The sequence below is a fragment of the Saccopteryx bilineata genome, chromosome 9 (assembly GCF_036850765.1).
Source record: "Saccopteryx bilineata isolate mSacBil1 chromosome 9, mSacBil1_pri_phased_curated, whole genome shotgun sequence".
Lineage (NCBI taxonomy): Eukaryota > Metazoa > Chordata > Mammalia > Chiroptera > Emballonuridae > Saccopteryx > Saccopteryx bilineata.
Genome location: NC_089498.1, coordinates 43,377,835 through 43,402,685, shown reverse-complemented (window position 1 = coordinate 43,402,685; position 24,851 = coordinate 43,377,835). Strand labels below are relative to the sequence as shown.

General features: G+C 39.8%; 1 protein-coding gene and 1 long non-coding RNA gene across 7 annotated transcripts in view; one reads left to right on the top strand and one right to left on the bottom strand.

The window, feature by feature from the left end:
- The window catches only part of LOC136312592 (zinc finger protein 382-like), a 36,375-nt gene extending 13,103 nt beyond the window's left edge, over positions 1-23,272 (top strand). The window contains exons 1-5 of one of the 6 annotated variants that reach the window (XM_066242188.1): positions 8,798-8,932; positions 11,037-11,109; positions 15,101-15,252; positions 15,526-15,621; positions 20,865-23,272. In XM_066242188.1, coding sequence (XP_066098285.1) covers positions 15,114-15,252; positions 15,526-15,621; positions 20,865-22,369 — 1,740 coding nt within the window. In that variant the 5' untranslated portion in view covers positions 8,798-8,932; positions 11,037-11,109; positions 15,101-15,113 and the 3' untranslated portion in view covers positions 22,370-23,272. Of the gene's footprint in view, positions 1-8,797; positions 9,035-11,036; positions 11,110-15,100; positions 15,253-15,525; positions 15,622-20,864 lie in introns of those variants that run through there. The other 5 variants (XM_066242191.1, XM_066242187.1, XM_066242190.1 and 2 more) reach the window with 5 other exon arrangements.
- Positions 382-8,724, bottom strand: LOC136312610 (uncharacterized). The gene is made up of 3 exons (XR_010727024.1): positions 8,674-8,724; positions 2,115-2,179; positions 382-695 (listed from the first exon to the last, which is right to left on the bottom strand). It is a non-coding gene; the product is annotated as an uncharacterized lncRNA (long non-coding RNA).
- Positions 23,273-24,851: the final 1,579 nt, after the last annotated feature.

Below are 24,851 nucleotides of genomic sequence, written 5' to 3'. Positions count from 1 at the left end.
TATCCCTCAGCACTTCAGCATCTTGGCTGCTTCTCCTCTCTTCCACATGGCCTTTCTCTGCTCTCCTCTCTAATGCTAATCTCAGGAACAGAGAGAGAGCAAGCTCCCAGTATGCCCCACTTTATAGTATAGAAATCAAAACCTTTAATCTAATATACAAACAAGCAAGTCTCTGATACAAAGTCACTTATCTGAGGCATAATGGGATTCCTCATGAGAGTGTACCACCCTATATCAAAAAGGGTGGGAAAGGCTTAGTCTTAAAACTAAGCCTTAGGCTATAAGAATCCTGCCTGCTTACAGCCTGTCCCCCCACTGTAAGGTATTTTTCCCAGCCGAGAAGGAAGGAAGTGGGGGCCGGAGCCACAAAGTGTGGAATAACAAAAGGCTTTATTGAGTACAGTGCATGCCACCCAATGAGGTTCCCTGGCCCTAAGGAAAGATGGAGGCCAGGGAAGTTGCAAGAAGTGACCCATGTGAGGGATATTAAAGGGTCCCTAGGGTGGTCGAGCTGATATGACGAGGTGAAATCTCACTGGCTGGCAGATGGTTGCTTTTCTCCAAAGGACTCCTGGGAAGTTTCTTTTGGTTCGCTTGGTTGTGGGCAGTCCCAGCCAAAGTTCGCACGCAGGTCTGGGTTCCCCACGTGACCATCCCCCATTATCCACCGACCTTACACCCACATCCAATGCAAACTATAAGCAAGCAAAGATATATATCATTATTTACAAACTTATTTTGACCAACACCACCCCTTCTCTATGGGCTGCAGGAGCGTTCGGTTTCAATTGCTCCAAAATTCTCTAGACTTGCCGGGGATGGACTTTCCAATCCTCTAGCAGTGCCCAATTCGCCAGGTATGCTGCTACTGGATACTAGAACAAAACATTCTGCCTGCTTCCTCTGGGCCTGTGCCTCCATGGGGTAGGGCATTCCATTCAACTCTTTATGAACACTCTGCTGCTGCACCACTTGTCAGGGTCAAGGGGTCCCTTGGGAGGTAAGGCGTTGCCAAGGGAAAGGAATGCATGAGGAGTTGACGGGGGAGAGAAAGTTACAGAAGCTGCTATGCACTTTATTTCCCAAAGCCAGTTTTATACCGTGCAGAAGGTCTTATACATACACGACCCCCCCTCTTCTCCTGAAGGGAACTATAGATAAGGCCTCAGGCTATATAACTGTGGGAGTACTGCGCATGTATTCTCACTTCCGGATCATGTCCTTTTGGCATAGCTACTGTGCAGGTGCTCTGAGCTCTAGCTCATAGCTGGGCCCTCACAGTACCATATCTTCTTTATCCAGTTATCTATCAAAGGACACATTGATTGTTTCCATGTCATGGCTACAGTGAATAATGCTGCCATTAACATAAGGGTGCATATAAGGCCCTGGCCGGTTGGCTCAGCGGTAGAGCGTCGGCCTAGCGTGCGGAGGACCCGGGTTCGATTCCCGGCCAGGGCACATAGGAGAAGCGCCCATTTGCTTCTCCACCCCTCCGCCGCGCCTTCCTCTCTGTCTCTCTCTTCCCCTCCCGCAGCCAGGGCTCCATTGGAGCAAAGATGGCCCGGGCGCTGGGGATGGCTCTGTGGCCTCTGCCCCGGGCGCTAGAGTGGCTCTGGTCGCAACATGGCGACACCCAGGAGGGTCGCAACATGGCGACGCCCAGGATGGGCAGAGCATCGCCCCCTGGTGGGCAGAGCGTCGCCCCCTGGTGGGCGTGCCGGGTGGATCCCGGTCGGGCGCATGCGGGAGTCTGTCTGACTGTCTCTCCCTGTTTCCAGCTTCAGAAAAATGCAAAAAAAAAAAAATAAATAAGGGTGCATTGTGAACATTTTCAAATTTGGGGGGGTAGATACCCAGAAGAGGGGTTGCTAGGTCATATGTTAACTCTATTCTTAATTTTTTGAGGAACCTCCATATTGTTTTTCATAGTGGCTGTACCAGTTTATATTCCTACTAGCAGTAAATGAGGGTCCCTTTTTTTCCACATCCCCTCCAACACTTGTTATTTGTCTTGTTGATCACAGCCATTCTAACAGGTGTGAGGTGGTATCACATTGTAGTTTTGATTTGCATTTCCCTAATAGCTAGTGAAGTTGAGCATTTTCATATACCTGTTGGCCAATTGTCTTCTTTGGAGAAATGTCTGTTCAGGTCCCTCTGTCCATTTATTTTTAAACTGGAGAAAATAAAATTTAAATGCATGTGCATGGGGAATTTGCATAAGCATGAAAATTCCAAAGATAGTGAAGCAACACTAGGTATATATAACATTGTGGACAAAGGAGAAAAAGTTGGGGCAGGAGTGAGGAGTGCGATCTTAGACTTTAGAATGAGAATTAGCAATTTGCAGGTAGGTGAGGAAGAGCAGAACACATGGCATGCAAATTCTTGCCAGGTGAGTGACACAGAAACAATGGAACACAGTGGGAATATAGTAAAACGCTTCTGCTTGCTTGGAGCTTCCTGTCTAATGCTAAAGTGATAAAGGTTTCTTTCCTAAAGCACGTTTGTTTGTTTGTTTGTTTCCTATCTGAATCTCTTAAGCAGAAAAGAAGAGTCAAAGTATAACCAGGAATAAATATACTATGTAGATAATTTACTGATCTTAGTCGGGCCATAAAATAGAGCTAAATAAGCAAGTACCAACAAAGTAAGCTTATAAAAGAATATCTGTAAAATGTTTGAGACTTGTTTGGAGGTTCTAGCAGGAGAGTGCAGCTACTTGTATACCCTTGACCAAAGAACAGTCCTCTCCTCTATCAGAGAAGGTTGTCCTCTTAGACCGAGTGAGCGCGCAGCTTTGGGAGGGACACACATGGAGCGGTGAGGGAGGAAGGGGACACCCGCCTAGCCAGCCAGATCAGACTAATTAACCCTGGTGATCAATGAGGTGACAGATGTCGCAGCCAGATCACCCTCACACCCGATATCTGTAAAATGTTAAATCCAGTTTTTTGCTCTTATAACCATGATTCAATATTACTAATTGAGTGATCACAGTTATGTATTCTGTAACAAATCAAAAGTATATAATCAATCCTGTGCTTTCACATCTGGCCAAGTTCTCAATACTTTTGAAAGGCCTGTTCCCCTCCAGCAGATGCACAGCAAGTGTTAACATTTGAGCAAGAATAAACATAAGTGGAAGCTATATCCATCTTGGCCTCCTGCCTCTGTTCTCCTCACTCCCACCAGGCTAAGGCTTGCCATTCTGATTCTTGCTCAAGGCCATGAAGACAACCTGACTATGGGAATATGTGGAAACCTGTAACAAAAAGCAAAAGCCCTAGTTTATAAATTGCTTGTTAATTTCAGTTCCTGTACAACTAAAAAAACAAACTGACCTGCAGGTATGCCAGCCCTGGTGGAGTTGCTGACCTTCAATAACAAACTGGGTTGGCTTGTACGTAGCCCCCTTTAGCAAAAATCTATCAAGCCCCACCTTCTGATTCCTTGGTTTTATTTTTATTTATTCTCCTCCTTATAAAAACCTCTGCCTATTACCAAAAGGGTAAGGTGTTTTTTTAAGGACAGGATTCCTCACCATTTTCTCAGGTGGCTGGCACTTTGAGTAAACCTCCTTCCTTCCCATCAGCACATGTTATGAGTTTGACTTTTCATTTGCTACAGGCAATTAAATAACCTGTGGGTCGTTTTTCCAGCTGCAAAGTTTCTTTCTGAATCTTTTGTTTTTTCATAACCAGCTGAAAATCAAAGCCATCTTTAGGTTAGCAAAAATTTGGTCCCCTTTATTATCCAGAAATTGAAAGTAGCTGCTACTGCTAAGCTGGGTCCAAAGGTAGAAAGCCAGCACTTTCTAAGATGGTCATATCCTTGCTGCAGCCAACCTCACTGGACTATATTACACTGCTCACAAAAATTTGGGGATATTTTATTGCTTTGTATTTATTTTGAAATATCCCCTAATTTTTGTGAGTAGTATATTTGAAAAGGCATGTGTTTATACACAGGAATGTGTTTATAAGTGTTTGGACTTTTATCTCTGGGTTTGACTTCTTAAGTGTCTTGTCAATGTAGTAATAGGTTCTGATGGTCAAAAAGACTATGTTTAAAGTTTTGGAGAGTGATCAGGAATGAAAATTTCAATAGCCTGGATCAACCTTAATTCAAACTTGAGGGAACACCTGCTTGATTTTATATCCCTGAACATTAACTTTTCACAATTTTCAGGGCCATGACTTGGTCCTTGCCATAGGACCTACCTGCAGAGCAGAGGGAGCAGCCAGCCATCCTCAGATCAAACCCAACATTATCTCTTTATGTGTGTGTGTAGGGGAGAGGGATCATAAAACACTGTTTTGAGGACTACGACATAAGTAAAAATCACTCAGTACCCAGATCTGAACGCAACAACTGTTCATATTTTTGTTTTTCCTAATATTTGTCCATAGGCAGATATATTTTTATATGATTATAATTGTCATCATATAGATGCACTTTTAGACTAATAATCTGGTTTTAACTTTTTTTTTTTGTATTTTTCCGAAGCTGGAAACGGGGATAGACAGTCAGACAGACTCCCGCATGCGCCCGACCGGGATCCACCCGGCACGCCCACCAGGGGCTACGCTCTGCCCACCAGGGGGCGATGCTCTGCCCCTCCGGGGTGTCGCTCTGCCGCAAGCGACCAGAGCCACTCTAGCGCGTGGGGCAGAGGCCAAGGAGCCATCCCCAGCGCCCGGGCCATCTTTGCTCCAATGGAGCCTTGGCTGCGGGAGGGGAAGAGAGAGACAGAGGGGGGGGTGGAGAAGCAAATGGGCGCTTCTCCTGTGTGCCCTGGCTGGGAATCGAACCCGGGTCCCCCGCAAGCCAGGCCGATGCTCTACCACTGAGCCAACCGGCCAGGGCTGGTTTTAACTTTTTTATTTATTGATTTTAGAGAGAGAGAAAGGAAGAGAGAAAGAAACATTGATTTGTTGTTCCACTTATTTATGGATTCATTGGATAATTCTCAGATGTGCTCCAACCAGGGATCAAACCTACAACTTTGGTATTTTGGGACAATGCTTTAACCGACTGAGTTACCCAGCCAGGGCCTAAAAATATGTTTTTTTAAATAAATAATAAAACTCAAAAGTTTCCATTAGGTATGTACTTATTATAGAACATTTAAAAAATATAGAAAAGCATTGCTCCAAGCTTGTATCATTGCTCCAAGACGATGTCTGTTAACATTTTAGTGTTATTTTTTCAAACTTTTATATATGCATTTGTTTCTTCCTACATAATTTGATCAAGTCGTCTATATAATTTTGCTTTCTGCTTTATTTCATGATTTTAAGCATCTAATTACTGTAAACCTTTGATAAATATCCTTTAAATGGTTATATTATATAGTACATAACAGTTGTAATTTGCTTGAACATTTTCTTGTTAGAAGATAATATTCCTTATTTTTTTGCTATTATTATGGTGTAAATGGGCATGATAATTGTAAGTCAGATTTTTGTGTGTGTCCAGCATAATTGCTTACTATAGACTTTTAAAGATAAAATTGTGATCAAAGGAATTGAAGAATTTAAGGCTTTTTTTTTTTTTACAGAGACAGAGAGAAGACAGCTAGGGACAGACAGACAGGAAGGAGAGAGATGAGAAGCATCAATTCTTCATTCTGGCTCCTTAGTCTCCTTAGTTGTTCATGATTGCTTTCTCGTATGTGCCTTGACCAAGGGCCTACAGCAAAGTGAGTGACCCCTTGCTCAAGCCAGCAACCTTTCGGCTCAAGTCAGTGACCATGGGGTCATGTCTACGATCCCACGCTCAAGCCAGAGACCCCACACACAAGTTGGTGAGCCTGTGCTCAAGCCGGCGACCTTCGGGTTTCTAAGCTGGGTCCTCCGCATCCCAGTTCAACACTCTATCCACTGCACCACTGCCTGGTTAGGCAAAGAATTTAAGGCTGTTAATAATATTATCATATGGCTTTCCAAAGTATTGTATTAATTCATATTCTTACAAGGTTACCAGTCTTGATTTTGATTATTTTGATTTTTTTTAAAATGGCATCTTCTTTAATTTGCATATTTTATTTAAAAATGTATTGTATAATAAATATGTATTTTCCGATGGCTTTAGGCGACCCCTGTGTTTTGGTCGTTTGACCAGTGCCGGGGTCGCGACCCACAGGTTGAGAACCACTGACCTAGAGGGTGTTATGCTTAGTGAAATAAGTCAGAGACTGAGAAATACCACATGATTTCACTTATATGCAAAAACTAAAAACCAAAATAAATAAACAAAATATACCAGAAAGTCAGATACAGAGAACAAACTAATGGTTGACAGATGCAAGGTGGGTTACGGGGATGGGTGAAAATAGTGAAGGGATCAAGAAATAGAAGTTGGCAATTACAAAATAATCTTGGGGATGAAAGTACAGCATAGGGGATATAGTCAGTAATTTTGTATTAATTATGTCGGGTGGGTACTACACTAATTGGGGTGATCGCTTTGTACTTTATATAAATATCTTGTCACTATGTTGTACACCTGAAATTAATATAATATTGAATGTCAATTGTAATTAAAAAATAATTTTAAAACAAATGCTTCCAGATCTTCACTCATACAAAAACTGACTGGCACAGCATAAATCTCCTAAAATATATAGCCTGGGAAATACATTCCTGTATTTCCTGACAGAGATCTCTCTGCATACACCTCAATAATACTCTTATTTCTAAAGACATCCAAAGCATACTTATATATTCAAATCAGTCAAGTCATTCCTTGCCTTGCTATCTTCCCAATCGTATCTCTGAAAAATATTTAAGGTATCTAATATGTAATTCTACCTAAGCATTGGTTTCTTCCCTAAAAACTTTAGGTAAAAAATTATTATTTCTGTATAATGAGAATGCTTAGACCAAAACAGCACAAAGGGAAGGTGTTGTCAAGGGATATGAAAAGTAACTGTAGGAAGTAACTATAGGAACTATTGATGAGGCACTGGGAAAGAAGGGGATCCACCCTCATGGTACCATCATTAACTAGGAACAGAAGGCCTAGAGACCAGATAAATGGGTACGGCACTATATGGCAGGGCATTTCAGATGAACTTATTCTATATCTTGAAAAAAAAGGCATTTTGTTAAACAAAGAAAAAACTGAAAACGACCTCTGGCTTGTCTTTGAGATGAGCAACTGTGATGCTTTTCTGCTCTTGTGGCTCATTTTTTGTAATACTGCAAAATTTTTCAGGAAAAGGAAATCATGACATGTAGGCTTTTCTTAGAGGCCAGACAGGCTAAAAATAAGAACACATTCTTCATTACTAGTGCAAATAATACTAATACAAAGCCAGTTTAAAATAGAGATGGAGCTGCCATGCAAGAGGAACTTCCTTGTGAGTCTTATGCCTCAAACCTTGGAATATTAAAACAGGACAAAATAACCTTTGGGCATAAGGCAACACTGTGTACCAAACAACTATATATCTGCAAAGATAACAATAAAGCAGTTATTATTATGACTACTGAACTGAAAATTAAACACATGATTTAGAATTAGTGTCATTATGTTATCTGCACTAATACGAAAGATCTAATTGTTTCCCTTCCCTTTCTCATAAATATGTATTGCCTCTGTTACTAATAGAAACATTATTTGAGATTCTGCCTTAATTACTAATTCTTAACTAACTATTCTTATTGGTCTAAAATAAATGTTTCTTGCCTCTCACTTTAACAAGCTTTTTATTTTTAGGTAGCACTAGCTAGTCCTCCTTATCTATATTAAACACACGAAGATGGAAGTGTGAGAAAGAATGGAATACTGTTGACCCTTCCCTGTGTCATAAAGAAAAGTCAGGTGCACTGAATGAGACTGGAATGAATTTCCATGTTCTTAACTGTTTCCTTGTTCTTCTCTTTTCCTTTTTCATTTATTTATTTATTTATTTTATTGATTTTAGTGAGGGTGTGAGGGAGGGAGAGATGGAGAGGGAGAGAGACAGGGAAACGTAGATCTGTTCTTCCTGTATGTGCCCTGACCAGGAAATCGAACTGGCAACCTCCGCACTTTAGGACGATGCTCTAACCAACAGAGCTCTCCAGCCAGGGCTCAACTGTTTCCCTGTTAACCGAGCTATGAAGAAGCTGTGGATCTGCAACGTGCGGCCTGCCCCCAGAGAACTTGGAAGGGGAACCTTAAGAAGAAGGAATCCTGCTCTTGGTGCCTCCCTATCATATTTTCCCGGACTTGGAGGAAATCCTAGCTCTAAAATTGCTATAATAAACACAGGGCTGTGCTTTTTCAGTTGGAACCATTATTCTAGGTCTCATATTCAATTTCTCTTTCACAAGGTTCCACACCCACATACACAGTCCCAGGAGCCTAACCCGGGCCAATCAAGGCCATCCCCACTACACAGAAAACCTGGGTCCAGCACTTTCTTTCTCTCTCTTTCTCTCTCTCTCTCTCTCTCTCTCTCTCTCTCTATCTCATTCATACACACACACCACTCTCATAATCCCGTCCCATACTGACGCAGTCACATAATCGCGTACACACACCCACTATCACTTTCCTCAGCAGGTGACTCACACAGGCCTGAGTGAGGTTCCCGCCTTCACTTGCTGTACTCGCACCTGGAAAATTCTAGGTCTCCTGAGCTCTTCCTCAACCCCGACCCCGCGTCACCTAACTCACCACACAGGCTACGTGACAGCAAGGCTAATGTAAAATGAACCAGAGGTCGAAGTTCAAGTCGGAAGAATGCGGACGTTGACACAGTCAGACCTGAGCTGCCACAGCTGGGATCCTCATCGATCCTAATCGGCTGCCCCAAGGCCTCCTGGGAGTGCCAGCCAACGCGGGAGTGCGCAGGCGCAGACGACAGACTCTCGGCTCGTGGGACTCGGGGGCTCTAGTCTAGAGGAAGCGAGACCTGGAAGCTCAGGGTCCAGAGGTCAGTCGAGGGAAGCAGGACCCAGAGGGGAGGCCAAGGAGGAAACCAGAAGTCCCAACTCCGTCTGTTCATTCTAAGAAGGGAACCAGAACTGGGTCGGCGGTAACTACACTCAGATCTGTGCGAGTGGGGGCCTCGGGCGTGGTTCGTGGGCGTGACCCTGAGGGTGACAATCGAGTGTGTCCTGGAGTGAGCTTCCCGAGGGCGGAATTTTGTCTGTTTTGACTCTGAGGAAGCGCCATCTCAGTGAACGGGGACCTCACATGGAGGGCGCTGTGTGTCTGTGTACAGAATAAGGCGGCCTTCTGTTCCAGAAAGCTGCATTTTGGGTGCCTGCTACTCTGCGAGAGGTTAGGGAGGACTGAGTGTGAAAAGTGGACGGAGTAGTGTTTGGTGTGGTTTCTTCTGCCTTTGTTTATTTTTAGATTCGGTGTGAGTCATGTTTGAGACTAGGTGATGATGGAGAAAGGAAAGTGATTTGTAATTTGATTTTGTGACTTTGCTTGGAATTATGTCATTAATGTGCTGTCTGAGATGTGAATGCTATGTGGGGGCTATCAGTTGTTAGTTTTCTGAAGTAAGTTTCATTGAATATAAACTATGCATGTGTTTGTAACTCACTATTATTTTTTGTGATGGAGAAACTCTGAATGACCACTGTCTATAGTAGTTGGGTAAGATTTGATTATCTGACTAGTGTTCATTAAGTCTGCCTCCAAAATTGTAACTCAATAGTAATTTAGCAAATAAAATAGAGGTATAAGTATTGGGAAGGAAGGTTTAACAATTTTATAATTCCCAGATGCTAAGATTCATTGCAGGGAAACACCATAAGAACCAAAACCAATGTGTTAAATGAAAAGTGTTCTAAAGGTAACATGCAGCAAAAAACAATTTTTACCCATAATTAGTGCTTTCAAAACTGATATATGGGAAGTCTCCTGCTTCTGGATGAAATTGATGGCAAACTCAATAGCTTTTTCAGGCTTTCTAAGATAATAAAGAGTATTTGGTACATCTTTAACCACAAGGCCAGTCTCATTTTAGTAATTAAAATTTATTTTGCAAATTAAAATATTCACTGTATCAGTCAATACTTCAGTCTCTAATTAGCAAAATAGTGTGCTTTCTGCCTAGAAGCCTACAGAGTGGAAAGATAAATTTCTATTTCGGTACCTATACTACTAAAAAGTTTTGTTTACTAGTTAATATTTAAGTCAGCTACTAGTAGATTAATAAGTAGTTAATTTTTAATAATTAACTGTGCTTATTAAGTAGTATAAAACATGAATCAATAAAGAAATGAAATAGAGAAAGTCCAGATATTCTCAAGAATATAGGGATGTGTGATAAATGATTGAGATGGCATTTCACATCAGTTGAGAAAGTATGATTATATGTTATGTAGTATTGCTAAACAAAACCCTGGAAAGTCTTCACAAAGCAAAAACATTTTAATGGTCGTGTAAATAACTAAGAAAATTATTTGCAACTTTAAATAGGTAAAAGTGCTAATTTACTAAATTTTAAAAGGTAATACAAACCAATTAGAAATAAAAACCCATGTTAAAAAGAGAGACTATAAGAAGATGCCATCGCAGAAAAGAAATAAAAGCTTTTTTAAACTTATTAAAAGAAGCTTATTCTTACTCAGAATAAGGAATGTGTAAATTAGAATTATCTCAATAGCAGAGATTTAAAAATTATTGTCAGTAGCTGTTTCCATCATGTATTGATTGATGGTGACAGTGTAAATTGGTAGAAAGTCCATGGAGAATAATTTAGAAATATATAATAAACCCATCCTCTGTGGGAGATGAAGGTAGATCTGTAGAGGAAAAAGCACAATGTTCCCTCTCTCCAATCCACAACAGATTCCCCAGAATTTATTCTATTCCAGAGAGCTCAGGTTTCTGGTGTTGATGTGGAAGCAGGATTTGTCCAGTTTTCCCACTACTCTGTGTCTCAGGTTTGTGAGGGATACCTAAAGTAGACAAGTGCTGAAACTGAAAATTGATGTAGATTTAACTAAGTTATTCTGGGAGATATAAGTCAAATATGGTTTTACGTGGTTCCTTATATCTTCCCATCTCTGCCTTCTAAGGACTCTTCCCTTTACAAAAGAAGAGCTCAGAAGAGAAGGTTCCTCTCTTGCAAATCTTGCAGCTATGCCTCAGGTGAGTGAGATCATGTTTCTGAAATACCCAGGTCATATGAACATTTACTTTCCTATCCTTAAATTTCCTGCATATTAGGATTTGCTTCCATGAAACTCGTGTCCAGTAGGACCCACACTGGGCGAGGCAAGCAAGTGGCCTAAGTGCTAAATTGGAAGGAGTACTCTTAGAGCTGTGCATCTCTGAATTATGTACCCTCGGTTCCTCGCCTGCCTCACTATATAATAGTTGCAGCTCTGTTCCCAGTTACTTTTCCAACCAGATAAATTTAAGCCTTCCCCAAGTGCAACTTCTAGTTGTAACCAATGTTCACATATATAGATTGGACATATCATCATTTCCTTTCTGTCTTTTCACAAAGTACTACTGAAACAAATGTATTGTCTTGCTTTAAATGAGAATATATATATTACCCGAATGAATCTAGTCTAGACACTGATTTGAGATTTAAGTTGTAAGGAGCAAATGTGCAGACATGGAAAAACTTTGATATTCCCCGCTGACGTAGGTTTTGCAGTGATGTATCGCATTATTAGTTTGTGGCAAGATGCCCTGTTCTGTTACGTTTTTAAGATAGAGATTTACTTGCACGCTCATCAGAAAACTGAGATTTTGCATTCTCCTTGCAATGTTCCTATTTTATCTATGTCTGCCAGCAATTTCTACAAACTGTGGCCTGTCAGTGAAAACCTTTCCAACATTCCAGTGCTATTTTAGACTTGATATATTGGTTTAGTTTCCTCTAATTTTATATATGTGAGTGCAAGAGATGAAAGTACATGTGCTAGTCCACTCTTGAAATATTCTACTCTTGAATCAAAGGTGGTACACTATCTTGTTTCATATTTTTCTTTCAAAAACTTTATCCTCATCAACCAGTCTTTAAAATACTGGTTTTTCAAGATGCTGATTGGTTCGTTTCTCTTATTATTTTTTTTTCTTTTTTTAATTCTGAAGCTGGAAACGGGGAGAGACAGTCAGACAGACTCCCGCATGCGCCCGACTGGGATCCACCCGGCAAGCCCACCAGGGGCGACGATCTGCCCACCAGGGGGCGATGCTCTGCCCCTCCGGGGCATTGCTCTGCTGCGACCAGAGCCACTCTAGCGCCTGAGGCAGAGGCCAAGGAGCCATCCCCAGCGCCCAGGCCATCTTTGCTCCAATGGAGCCTTGGCTGCGGGAGGGAAAGAGAGAGACAGAGAGGAAGGGGGGGGGTGGAGAAGCAAATGGGCGCTTCTCCTGTGTGCCCTGGCCGGGAATTGAACCCGGGTCCCCCGCACGCCAGGCCGACACTCTACCGCTGAGCCAACCGGCCAGGGCCTGGTTCATTTCTCTTCATCATCTCTTTTTCTCTATTCACAGTCAGATTCACTCTAAAGAAGTGCTTTTCAACTTTTTACACTTGGGGACTGGTAAAAATAGGAGAATTATTTTAGGGACTGCCAAGGCAGAAATAACCCTGAGCATAAGTGAATTCAACGTAGATCACTGGATCTGTAATCTTCATATAACATCAGAGTGGTTAAATCTTTCACGGACTGGCATGAAATTTCTGGTGGAGCAGCTTTTGGACTGACATTTGAAAACCACTGCTCTATAGTGATCTGATTCTAGTGACTCTAAAACTTCTCTCTGTCCTAGACCTCTATCCAGAGTGTCAGAACCATATATACCATCTCCAGTAGCTGTCACCACCTACCATATTTCCCCATGTATAAGACGCTCCCATGTATAAGATGCACTTTAATTGGGGGCCCAAAATTTGAAAAAAATGTATTACACAAAGTCATTGAACTCAAGTTTTATTCATCATAAAATTCATACAACTCTTCATCACTGTCAAAACTCCCATCCGTTAGCTTATCCTCATCTGTGTCTGATGATGAATCGCTGTCTTCAACAATGAGCACAAAAACAAGTGCGAAAAAGTGGGAAATGGAAGTAAAAAAAATCTACAACCACTGAATAAGATGCGCCCAGTTTTTAGACCCCAAATTTTTCAGGAAAGTACATCTTAGACATGGGGAAGTACAGTATATGTTCCATGGTCACTTCAAGTACATTCCCAAGGCTTGCCTCATTACCTCCTTTGGTCCAGCTTACACTTTTCTGTTTCCCATTTCCATTTTCTAGTCCCAACACCTACCAAGTTGCTTATGCAAATAACTAAGAGCTATTCCTCTATTTTTCCACTCTGCAACCAGTTATGACTAATTCTGTCACAACTCATCATGGTAATCAGTCTCCTCTCTAGACCATTAATAACACCTTAATCTCGGAGACATCTCTAACAATAGTTACTTAAATTGATTTTTTCACCTAACACACCTCAAATATTTTCTAGTCTTCAATACTTTAGAGTATTGCCTCTAAAGTACAAAATTTATCATATAACATATGCGTTGACTTAAAGATCTTCATTTTCTTTATATATTCTATAAAGTGGCAGAGCGAAAGTGGAGTTTGTATTACATACATTACAGTGTATAAGACAGTATATGGAAGGGAGGAAAATACAATAGTTTACATTTAAAAGCAGAGCAGTAGTCATTAGTAATATGGATTGCTATTAATGCCTACTGATGATTTATAAATAAATACTAATCTGGGCCCTGGCCGGTTGGCTTAGTGGTACAGCATCAGCCTGGCATGTGGATGTCTGGGTTCAATTACTCTTTAGGGCATACAAAAGAAGCAACTATCTGCTTCTCCATCTCTCCCCCTCCACCTTCTCTTTCTCTCTCTTTCTCTCTCTCTCTTCCCTTCCTGCAGCCATGGCTCGATTGGTTTGAGTGCATCTGCCTGAACACTGAGGATGGCTCCATGGAGCGTCAACCTCAGGTGCTAAAAATAGCTCAGTTGAGAGCATGGCCCCAGATGGGCAGAGAGCATCAGCCCCAGATGGGGGTTGCTAGTTGTATCCTGGTCAGGGCACATGTGAGAGTCTGTCTCTCTATCTCCCCTCCTCTCACTTGGAAATGAAGGGGAGGAAATAAATAAATAAATAAATACTAATCTGTTGGGCCTGTGCTCAGTACTTTTTTCAGGCCACTTCTCTAAAGGAAAAAGGCCAGTATTGTTTCATAAAAATACCCACTGCCTACGACCGTGTACCTATTTTCTTAGAGCTCAAACACTCTTTCTTAACAAACTGTCTTTTGCTGTTTCCTGAAATTACGTTTTTCTCTCTCCATGAATTTTAAAAGCCAATGCCCTGAATTCCTACAAAACAAATTAATTGGGAATTCAAAATTTTTATTTCCTCAAGAAAGCCTTGGAATACAAAATGAAATTTTTCTTCATTTTGTAGCACTTTCCCTTGCATATATTTCTGTCATTGCATATGTAATATCAATTGAGTGTACGTATTTACATGCAATGTCTCTCTCTTAGCCTGCAACTTCTCATTATTGTAGTCAGAGCTTTATTCATTTTGGTCCACCAGGCAACCAGTCACATTCAAGGCAAATAGTATGTTCTCCTATATTTTTAGCATGAGATAATAAATAAATACAGATAAATGTGTGTTTGGTTGTTTTTTTTTTTTACAGAGACAGAGTCAGAGAGAGGGACAGATAGGGACACACAGACAGGAACAGAGAGATGAGAAGCATCAATCATTACTTTTTCGTTGCACATTGCGACACCTTAGTTGTTCATTGATTGCTTTCTCATATGTGCCTTGACCGCGGGCCTTCAGCAGACTGAGTAACCCCTTGCTCGAGCCAGCGACCTTGGGTCCAAGCTGGTGAGCTTATGCTCAAACCAGATGAGGCCGTGCTCAAGCGGGTGACCTTGGGGTCTTGAACCTGGGTCCTCGGCATCCCAGTCCGACACTCTATCCACTGCGCCACCGCCTGGTCAGGTAGGAATGTAGTTTTTGGAGAGAATGTTCTGCAATATAAAACAAAATAGAAAACTAGTCTGACCACTGAACATGGTCACAACCAGGTCTCCAACATCTAGTTTTCACTAGTTCCAATCCCTCTAGGATGAACTAGAGTATGCCCTTACAGGGATCAGTGTCATTCAAGGATGTGACTGTGGACTTCAGCCAGGAGGAGTGGCAGCAACTGGATACTGATCAGAAGGCCCTCTACAGGGATGTCATGTTGGAAAACTATTGCCACCTCATCTCCGTGGGTAAGAAAAAAATCCTTGAATCTTTCAGTGTTATGTATCTTCTTTCAAGAGTTTCTGAAACTTAATAGGCCTATGAATTTTAGGAAACAGAGGAGATGAATCCTTTTTAGTTAGGAAAAAGTATGATTATGTTTTCACTTGCTTAGTGTAAGGTATTAACTTTGGTTAAGATGTTAATGTATACCTTGTCTGTTGTCATGAAGCTATATCTTTCTCTTCATTCTAGTTTTGAAGACCAAGGAGATTAGATTAAGTCTCATTTTTTATTATCAGGGTTTCACATGACTAAGCCTGATATGATCCGCAAGTTGGAAGAAGGAGAAGAACTATGGACCGCAGAGAGTATTTTTTCAAATCAGAGCTATTTAGGTGAGTCTGTACAGATAAAGACCAGTAGACTCAGGTAGATGACACCTTTGAATGTTTTTAGGTATATATATGTTTTTTTCATTGTGGTAAGTACATTTATACTGTTGTGCAACTAGACTCACCATCCTTCTCCAGAATTCTTTTCATCTTACAGAACTGAAACACTATACTCATTAAACAATAACTCGCATTACTTTTCCCCCTTGCCCCTGACAACCACAATTCTAATTTCTTTCTTTGTGAATCTGACTACTTATTGGTACTACATATAAGTGGAACGATATGATATTTGTCCATTTTGTGACTGCCTTATTTCACTTAACATAATGTCCTCAAGGTTCACCCATGTTGTAATATGTATTTTCTTCCTGTATAAGGCTGAATAATGCGTTCTATGTATAAAACACATTTTGCTTTTCCACTCAGCTGTCAGTGCACATTTGGATGGCTTTCACTTTTTGGCTTGCATGAATAATGCTACAAACATGGTTGTACAACTGTCTATTTAAGTCATTGGTTTCAGTTCACTTGGTGGATATATAACCAGAAATAGAATTACTAGAACATATAATAATTCTGTTTAAATTTTAAGGAACTACCATACTGTTTTTTATAGTGGCTACAATGTTAAACATTCCCGCCAGCAATGTATGAGGATTCCAGTTTCTCCAACATCTATTATTATCTGGAGTTTATTGATAGTAGCCATCTTATTAACACCCTGAGTTTTTTTTATTATTGTTGTTTTTGTTTGTTATTTTTTAACAAGAAAGATTGAAAGAGAGAGACAGGAAGACACAGACATGGTCAGACAGACAGGAAAGGAGAGAGATGAGAAGCATCAACTCATAGTTGCAGCACCTTAGTTGTTCATTGATTGCTTTCTCATATATGCCTTGACTGGGGGCTCCATCCAAGCCAGTGACCCATTGCATAAGCCAATGACCTTGGGTTTCATGCCAGCGACCTTTGGGCTCAAGCCAGCGACCATGGGGTCATGTCTATGATACCACACTTAAGCCATCAATCCCTCGCTCAAGGTGGTGAGCCTGTGCTCAAGCCGGATGAGCCTGCACTCAAGCCGGTGACCTTAAGGTATTGAACCTGGGTCTTCCATGGTTCATTTTTTACACCAATTGTAAATTTAGGGGTCCTCAAGACTTCTATTAGTATCAGTAGTTTGCTAGAAGGACTCAAAGAACTTACTGAAAGCTGTAGCACCCACAATTGTAGTATGTTATGTGTAGTAATATGCTATGAAATATGCAGAGTTAGGGTAAATAATTTGAGGCAAGAGCATCTTAGGATGAAGGCCCTGAGTAGACAAGAGCCCAGGGCCTCGCTGACCCCATGCTGGAAACAGTAGAACAGCAGGATAAGATTCAGTAACAGAAATGTTTAGACTCTCAGAAGAGAGATTAAAAGTCAGCCTGTTCCTTTTCCTTTACTTCACACTCCTGAAAACCTCTTCTGTTTTCTTGAGTTATTTGTACTTGCTAATAAATATCTGAGTAAGGCTGGAGACAGGCTTCAGTCCTTCAGTCTGCAGACTGGGGATGTTGCCTCATCTTGGCCCCTCGGAACATTGGGTCTCTGGACAGTACATTGTCACTGTGACAGTTAATGGAGGAAGAATACAGATTAAAATCAAGCCAAGTACATAGGGCAGAATCCAGGAAAGTACCAAACGTGGAGCTTTGAGTAGTCCTCTCTCTGTGGAGTTACAGACAACATAACAGAATATTGCCAACCAGGGAGGCTTCACTCAAGTCTAGTATCCAGAGTTTATATTGGGGCTCCCTCACATAGGCTTAATTGATTGTTCATATGCCTAATCTAAGTTTCCAGCTCCTTAAGAGGTCAAGCTGGTATTGTGTGACCTAAATCCCTCACCCTAAATCACATTGTTGGTGTGGCGCAAAGACCCCACCCTAAGTCATACTTTCTGGCTGGCCACAGGCTCCCAAACAAGCAGATATACTCCTGTCAGTGATGACATTCCATGGGCTTAGAGATTACCTTCTAGAAGCCAAAGGCAAATGTCAGACCTCTCATTGAACAAGGTTTCTTTACCACACAGTGCTCCATATCCTTCAGTTAAAAGATTAGGTTTCATTTCCCATGTGAAATGTTTCTTGACTACTGCAAACCATGTCATTTCCTTTTTCTCTGCACTCACACTCCACTGATTGTAATGTGCAAAAGAGACATATCCTCTGATATGACCTAATATTTTGGTACTGATCCAACAGTGTTCTATCTGAGGTTTCTTTCCCCATCTGATTAATAATGCCCTCAAAATAAGGTCCTCTCTTTTACTTTTCCTTCCTGTAGCTTATAACAAAGGCTAGATATTCAGTAGTTAAGGAAAACATCTTTCTCATCCATTCAGAACTCATTTAATGGTAAGTTTTTTTAGATATTCATGCCAAGATCACATCCTTTTACCTCACAGAAGTGTTTCAATGTAGACTCAGAAGGTTTCAAAGAAAATAATAAAATATTGACTTTTAAGAGCCAATGTAACTTTTAAGTTACATTGGGAAGGTAATATTTTCAAAGTTAGCATTTTACATAGAATGTTCATGTTAAAATAGGAGACTGTTAAAAGATTTCTTAAAATGGGTAGTCCAGACTATAATTATACAGTGGTACTGACACACGAGCACTTTATTTTTATTTTTTTATTTATTCATTTTAGAAAGGAGAGAGAGAGGGAGACAGAGAGAGGAGAGAGACAGAGAGAGAAGGGGGGGAGGAGCAGGAAGCATCAACTCCCATATGTGCCTTGACCAGGCAAGCCCAGGGTTTCGAACCGGCGACCTCAGCATTTCCAGGTCGACGCTTTATCCACTATGCCACCACAAGACAGGCCCACGAGCACTTTAAATCATGAGCAATTTGAGAGACGACCAGTCACTTGTGGCATTTTTTGCTTTAAGTCACGAGAGGATATTTGAATGATTTGTGTTGGGCAAATGAGTTTGTAAAATTTGTGTTTTTTGAGTTTGCTCACTTTTATTGTTAAAAATGGTACTGGAGCCCTGGCCAGTTGGCTCAGCGGTAGAGCGTCAGCCTGGCATGCGGGGTACCCCGGTTCAATTCCCGGCCAGGGCACATAGGAGAAGCGCCCATTTGCTTCTCCACCCCTCCCCCCACTCCTTCCTCTCTGTCTCTCTCTTCCCCTCCCACAGCGAAGGCTCCATTGGAGCAAAGATGGCCCGGGCGCTGGGGATGGCTCCTTGGCCTCTGCCCCAGGCGCTAGAGTGGCTCTGGTCACGGCAGAGCGACGCCCTGGAGGGGCAGAGCATCGCCCCCTGGTGGGCAGAGCATTGCCCCTGGTGGGCGTGCTGGGTGGATCCCGGTCGGGCGCATGCGGGAGTCTGTCTGACTGTCTCTCCCCGTTTCCAGCTTCAGAAAAATACAAAAAAAAAAAAAAAAAATGGTACTGGGCAGCTATCTGTGAAATTGCTAATTACCTTCCTGATTGGGAAGGGCCAGTGTTATGCTAATGTCTCCTCCCTCTCTACCAGCTTCCTCACCTGACCTTGAAGGTAAATATACTTCATAAACCAGTTTAGTTCTTTACATTCTCTCTTATTATGTGTGTGTGTGTGTGTGTGTGTGTGTATGTATAGGTATATATATATATACACACACATATATATATATGTACTTGTTATTTATAAAGTACATTTTCTTATTTAAAAGCATATAAAACTAAAAGTTCGTGTGGTTTTGGGGAGATGGAATGCATTAATTGCATTCCCATTCATTTAAATGGGTAAATTCGATTTGACACCCAAGCAGATTGAGTCACGAGCTTGGCCATGAAACAAATTAAACTCATGTGTCAAGGTACCGCTGTATTCTAATTTCAGACAAATTAGACATTGAAGGATAGAAAAAATATGTGAAGGCTTGAATAAATTGAGTAGTAGCATGTCCCTGAAAGTGTTTGAGGTTTTCAAAGGCAATGTAACTTCAATTACTAATACAGATGAGCTTTGCATGTTCTAGAACTACACAGATGGAAATGTACAATATTTACTCTTTTGCATAAAGCTTTTACTCTGAAAAAAATGTTTTGGGGATTTATCCCTTCTATCATCAGTAGGTTTTTTCTTCTTTTTTTTATTGCTAAGTATTATATTGTATAATTACATGACACAATATTACCTGTTTACCTTTTGATGGATAATTGGGCTATTTCCAATTTAAGCCTATTGTAAGTAAGAGGCAAGTCATGGGTAAAATGAACACATCTTTAAAATTGCTCCACCAGATATTGGTCATAGTAAGGTAACAGTAGTAAGATATAGCCAAGAATTTAAAAGAAATACAATAGGTAAGGTCAATCAGTGCTATACATTATACATTGAAGGATCCAGCCTGTCATAGTCCCAGTAGGGAATAGCAGAGCTTAAGGTAGGGAGGAAAACCTGAACCCATACTTCTCTAATAATGAAAAAGTAATTCAGTAAATTGAAAGGAGAAAAAATTAGAATTGATGGTCAAGGGAATTTAATTATTGACCATTCCTCTGGAAGAATAAATTACTGTAGCAGCAATCAGTGATTATGTTCATGTTGCAGGTTTGCTTTCTCCTCTGTGTATAATTCCTAGTGAAAATGTTAACTTAATTCTTCACTTTCAGGGAAAAATAAATCAATGTTATAAGGAGAGCTACGGCCTAGACTATAGATTAGTGATCCTTTCAAAACTAGGAAATAAGTGCCTGATAAATTTCATTTACCAGGGGTGGGATAAATGACAGTGAAGAAGAAACAAATAGGAATATTTTATAACACTTATTTAGGCATGAGGAAATAAATATATAGGCTTTCATGTCCACATGAACAGTTTTCCTTGCTTACTATTTAGTACTCTTGATAGATACTCCATTATCTCTGAACCTGTCCATTACAAGAATAATACCACTTTCACCATCCTTTGCTTACTTGTCCTTGTTTTATAAGACCTTAATGTACTATAGTTTATATTTACAACATGCCAAAGATATGAGTGTACTTTGCTTATGACAATTTTTCCTCATTTTAACAGTGTAACATGATTTGTGTTTATGTTCTATGCATTTTCCTTCCCAAGATGTAATTTATTTTGGCTTTTCTATAGATCACAGTAGGGAGACAGACAGTCCCACAATGGGTTGTTTGTATATGCATCTAATTCATAACATTTATATGAAGACTTAAAGCGTTTTTCATTATATTCCTTTCTAGAAGAAGATGGAAAAGCTGAAGATGCTTTAATGAAGTTTAAAGAATACCAAGATAGACATTTTAGATCTGCTGTACTCATCAACCACAAAAGACTAATTAAGGAAAGAAGTAATATTTTGGGTAAAACACTTACTGTAGGCAAGAATTATATTATTTCAAAAACAACACTACATAAATATAAATCTGATGGAAAGGTTTTGAAAAATATTTCAGAATTAGTCATTAGAAATATAAGCCCTGTAAGAGAGAAGTTTGGTGAAAGTAATGGATGGGAAAAATCACTCCTCAGTACTAAGCATGAGAAAATTCATACTGCAATGACTCTCTATAAACAAACAGGAAGGAGTCTGAGTGATAATCAACAGCTTATTCAACATCAGAAGTGTCAAACTCCAGAGCAATCACTTGAACATAATGAGTGTGAAAATTCCTTCCTTATGAAAGGAATGTTATTTACGAATACTAGAACTCACAGAGGAGAAAGACTCTTTGAATACAATAATGATGGAATGGCTTTCATTGAAAAGTCAAATCCCAATGTCCATCCACAAAATCTTATGGAGAAGAAGCCCCATGCATATAGCAAATATGGGAAATTCCTCTGCCGGAAGTCCATTTTTATTATACATCAGAGATCTCGTGTAGAAGTGAAACCCTTTCATTGTCCTTATTGTGGGAATAGCTTTAGAAGGAAGTTATATCTCATTGAACATCAGCGAATTCACACAGGTGAGAAACCTTACGTTTGCAATCAGTGTGGAAAAGCTTTCCGTCATAAGACAGCCCTCATTCCTCACGAGAAAACACATATAGAGGGGAAGCCTTACATTTGTATAGATTGTGGAAAGTCCTTCCGACAGAAGGCAACTCTCACTAGCCATCACAAAATACATACCGGAGAGAAAGCCTATGAATGTACTCAATGTGGAAGTGCTTTTATAAAAAAGTCATATCTTATTGAGCATCAGAGAACTCACACAGGAGAGAAACCATATCAATGTAATGAATGCGGAAAGGCATTTATCCAGAAGACAACCCTCACTGTACACCAAAGAACTCACACAGGAGAGAAACCCTATATTTGTAATGAATGTGGAAAATCCTTCTGCCAAAAGACAACCCTCACTCGCCATCAAAGAATTCACACAGGGGGAAAACCCTATATTTGTAATGAATGTGGGAAGTCCTTCCGTGAGAAGGCAATTCTCACTGCTCATCAAAGAATTCATACAGGGGAAAAACCTTATATTTGTAATGAATGTGGGAAGTCCTTCCACCGGAAGGCAATTCTCACTGTTCATCAGAGAATACATACAGGAGAGAAATCCAATGGATGTCCTCAGTGTGGGAAAGCCTTTAGTAGTAAATCAAATCTTATTCGCCATCAGAAAACTCACACAGGAGAAAAACCATATGAATGTAAAGTATGTGGAAAATTCTTCAGTTCTAAGTCAAATCTCATTGTCCATCAGAGAACTCACAAGGTAGAAATCATGGGAATATAGTAAAGGATATGACATGTTTTTTTTGTAAAAATGTATAAAGTCATAGTAAACCTTGTACATGATGTTGCTTGCAAGTGTAAGAATATTTAACTGTTTAAGGTTCTATACCACATACTTACTGTTTGCTAGTCTATGAAACACACAGACAATAATTACTAGACAAATTAAATTACAAGATCCATTGAAAAATATAATGTAATTAAAATATACAAACCCAATTTTTTATGATTAGATTCATCAGTCATAAACTTCCTCTGTGAAGTTGCTACAAACATTTTAAATTGCGTATCTTCAATTTCAATACCAGCCATGTGAACCAGTAATATATAGTTGCCATATGAACTACAAGCAAAGGACTTTTAAAAAGAAAGGAGATGTGAACTGTATTTCTAATTGCAAATAAGGAATAAAAATTAGTTGTTACCTCCTCGGGCTTGTAACATTATAAATCAGTTTTTGCATATTATAAACTTTTATATAAATTTGACTATATATCGTGTTTTTCATATTTGGCTTGTATCATTCATCATGTGTCTTAAAGTCATCATTAGTGCATGTTGCAGAAATTCATGTATTTTCATTCTGGATAGAATTTAATTATATGAGTATATCAAAATTTATCCAATCTATTATTGATGGGCTCTTTCTTTGTTTACAATGGGGCCATAATAAATAACGCTTCTATGAATATTTTGTCTTTTGGTATACATAGATTTATTCCCCTCGTGTATATACTTATGAGTGGAATTTCTGGGTCCTCAGGTATATCTTTGGTTGGCTGGCTTTGGTAGATACAACCAAACAACTCAGAACTTTCACAGCATGAGATAATTTATTCTGAGGAGAAACAACTGAATGTTATCATTATGGTACTGGTTCAAACAGAGAATTCATGGTAGAAGGAAACTCTGAATGTTGTGAAAACTGGGAATATAATGCATATACAAAAGCTTAGACCTGTACAGTCCAAATCTTAGTATCAGACAAATGTAATGTGAAATTACCTTTAGCCACAATAATGCCTTATATGAAATCAGAGTAATACTAGAGAAAGGGAGGTACCTAGCATCTTCCTTGCTCAACATTAGAGAATTCTAACTGGAGAAAAACCCTATGAATCAAATGAAGGGTGTAGGGGATAATTTTTGCCTACGGCCTATATCTTACTGGTTATATAAAAATGATGAATATGAAAAAGTTAGCCATAGCTTAAGTCTTACACAACTGCAGGAAGTTCACGTTAGATGGGCACTCTTCAGATGAAATTCTTGTAAGAATGACTTTAGCTATATCTGTTTATATAACACCAAACAATTCATACTAAAGAAAGGAAAATTTGAAGGTTAACAGATCAGGATTTTAACTCTGGGAAATGCTACTTCCAATGAAAGAATTCCAACCACACCGAGATCATAATGCTAGAATCTGTAGGTCAATAGCCTCAGCTAAGTTCCCAGTGATTATCTAACTGAGCCAACTTGGGTCTCTAGTCAAGTTTTCAAATGCCTGGCATCCAATTGCCATCACATGACAGACCCCCAAGCAATAACTGCTCTGTTGAAGCCTTTGCAAATTACTGACTACAAATGGTTACAGCTTTTGAATTAGATCTTATAAATTAAAAGAAAGGGGGAAATCTTGTTAGTATCTATTTATATTATAAAAATAAAGTTATGACTATTTGGATTCCACAGTCAATTAGCAAAAGTGTGACTACTAGGTGATTTTGGTGCATGAACAAAGTCAATGACAGATTTAGCTATAGTTTTAGTTAACAATTACATACCTAAATAATAGCTAAATGAAGCATCCATATATGTTTCTTCTTTCTCATTTTCTGGAAGTAAATTAGACTTATGAACCTGGTTAGCTTACCTGTGCAACTGAATACTTCCCTAAACTTGGTGGGTCAGATGGCAAGATAGGAGGAGCTTAATTTCAAAGTTGCAGTTCTAAATGTAAAAACCAAAAACAACAACAAAATCCCTTTTACATGTAAGTAGAAAATGGAATAATGAATGGAATGAAGGTTTCTCATTTGTTTAGAAATTTTACATCCAAATTTCTCTGAAATTGATCTGGAAGTTTCTAGCCAAACTGAGTTCTACAGAATCCTCTTGAAGTTCTTCCATTGAGGACTGAACATCAGTGTGAACACATTCTTCCCCAAGGCTACCACAGGCAGGTTTTGAAAACAAGGTCAAGAACACATTAGCAATAGTTCCGGATATTCCCCCTTTTTTCTTGAAATATTCACAAATCTCCCCAAGGACTGACCAAGAAAAGTACACATTTCAGCATGAGTCTGTGGCTGGATTTTGGTAAGTTTTGCTTCAAGTATTTCAAAATGAGCAGTGGGGATGTTGGTGTTCAGTGTGTTAATTCTGCTAAAAGATTTAATTTTTGAAAAATTTTTTGTTGGTCCAAAATCAGGGTTTTTCTGTCATTGGTGTTCCAAAATCTGTTGTTCTGTTCATAAATT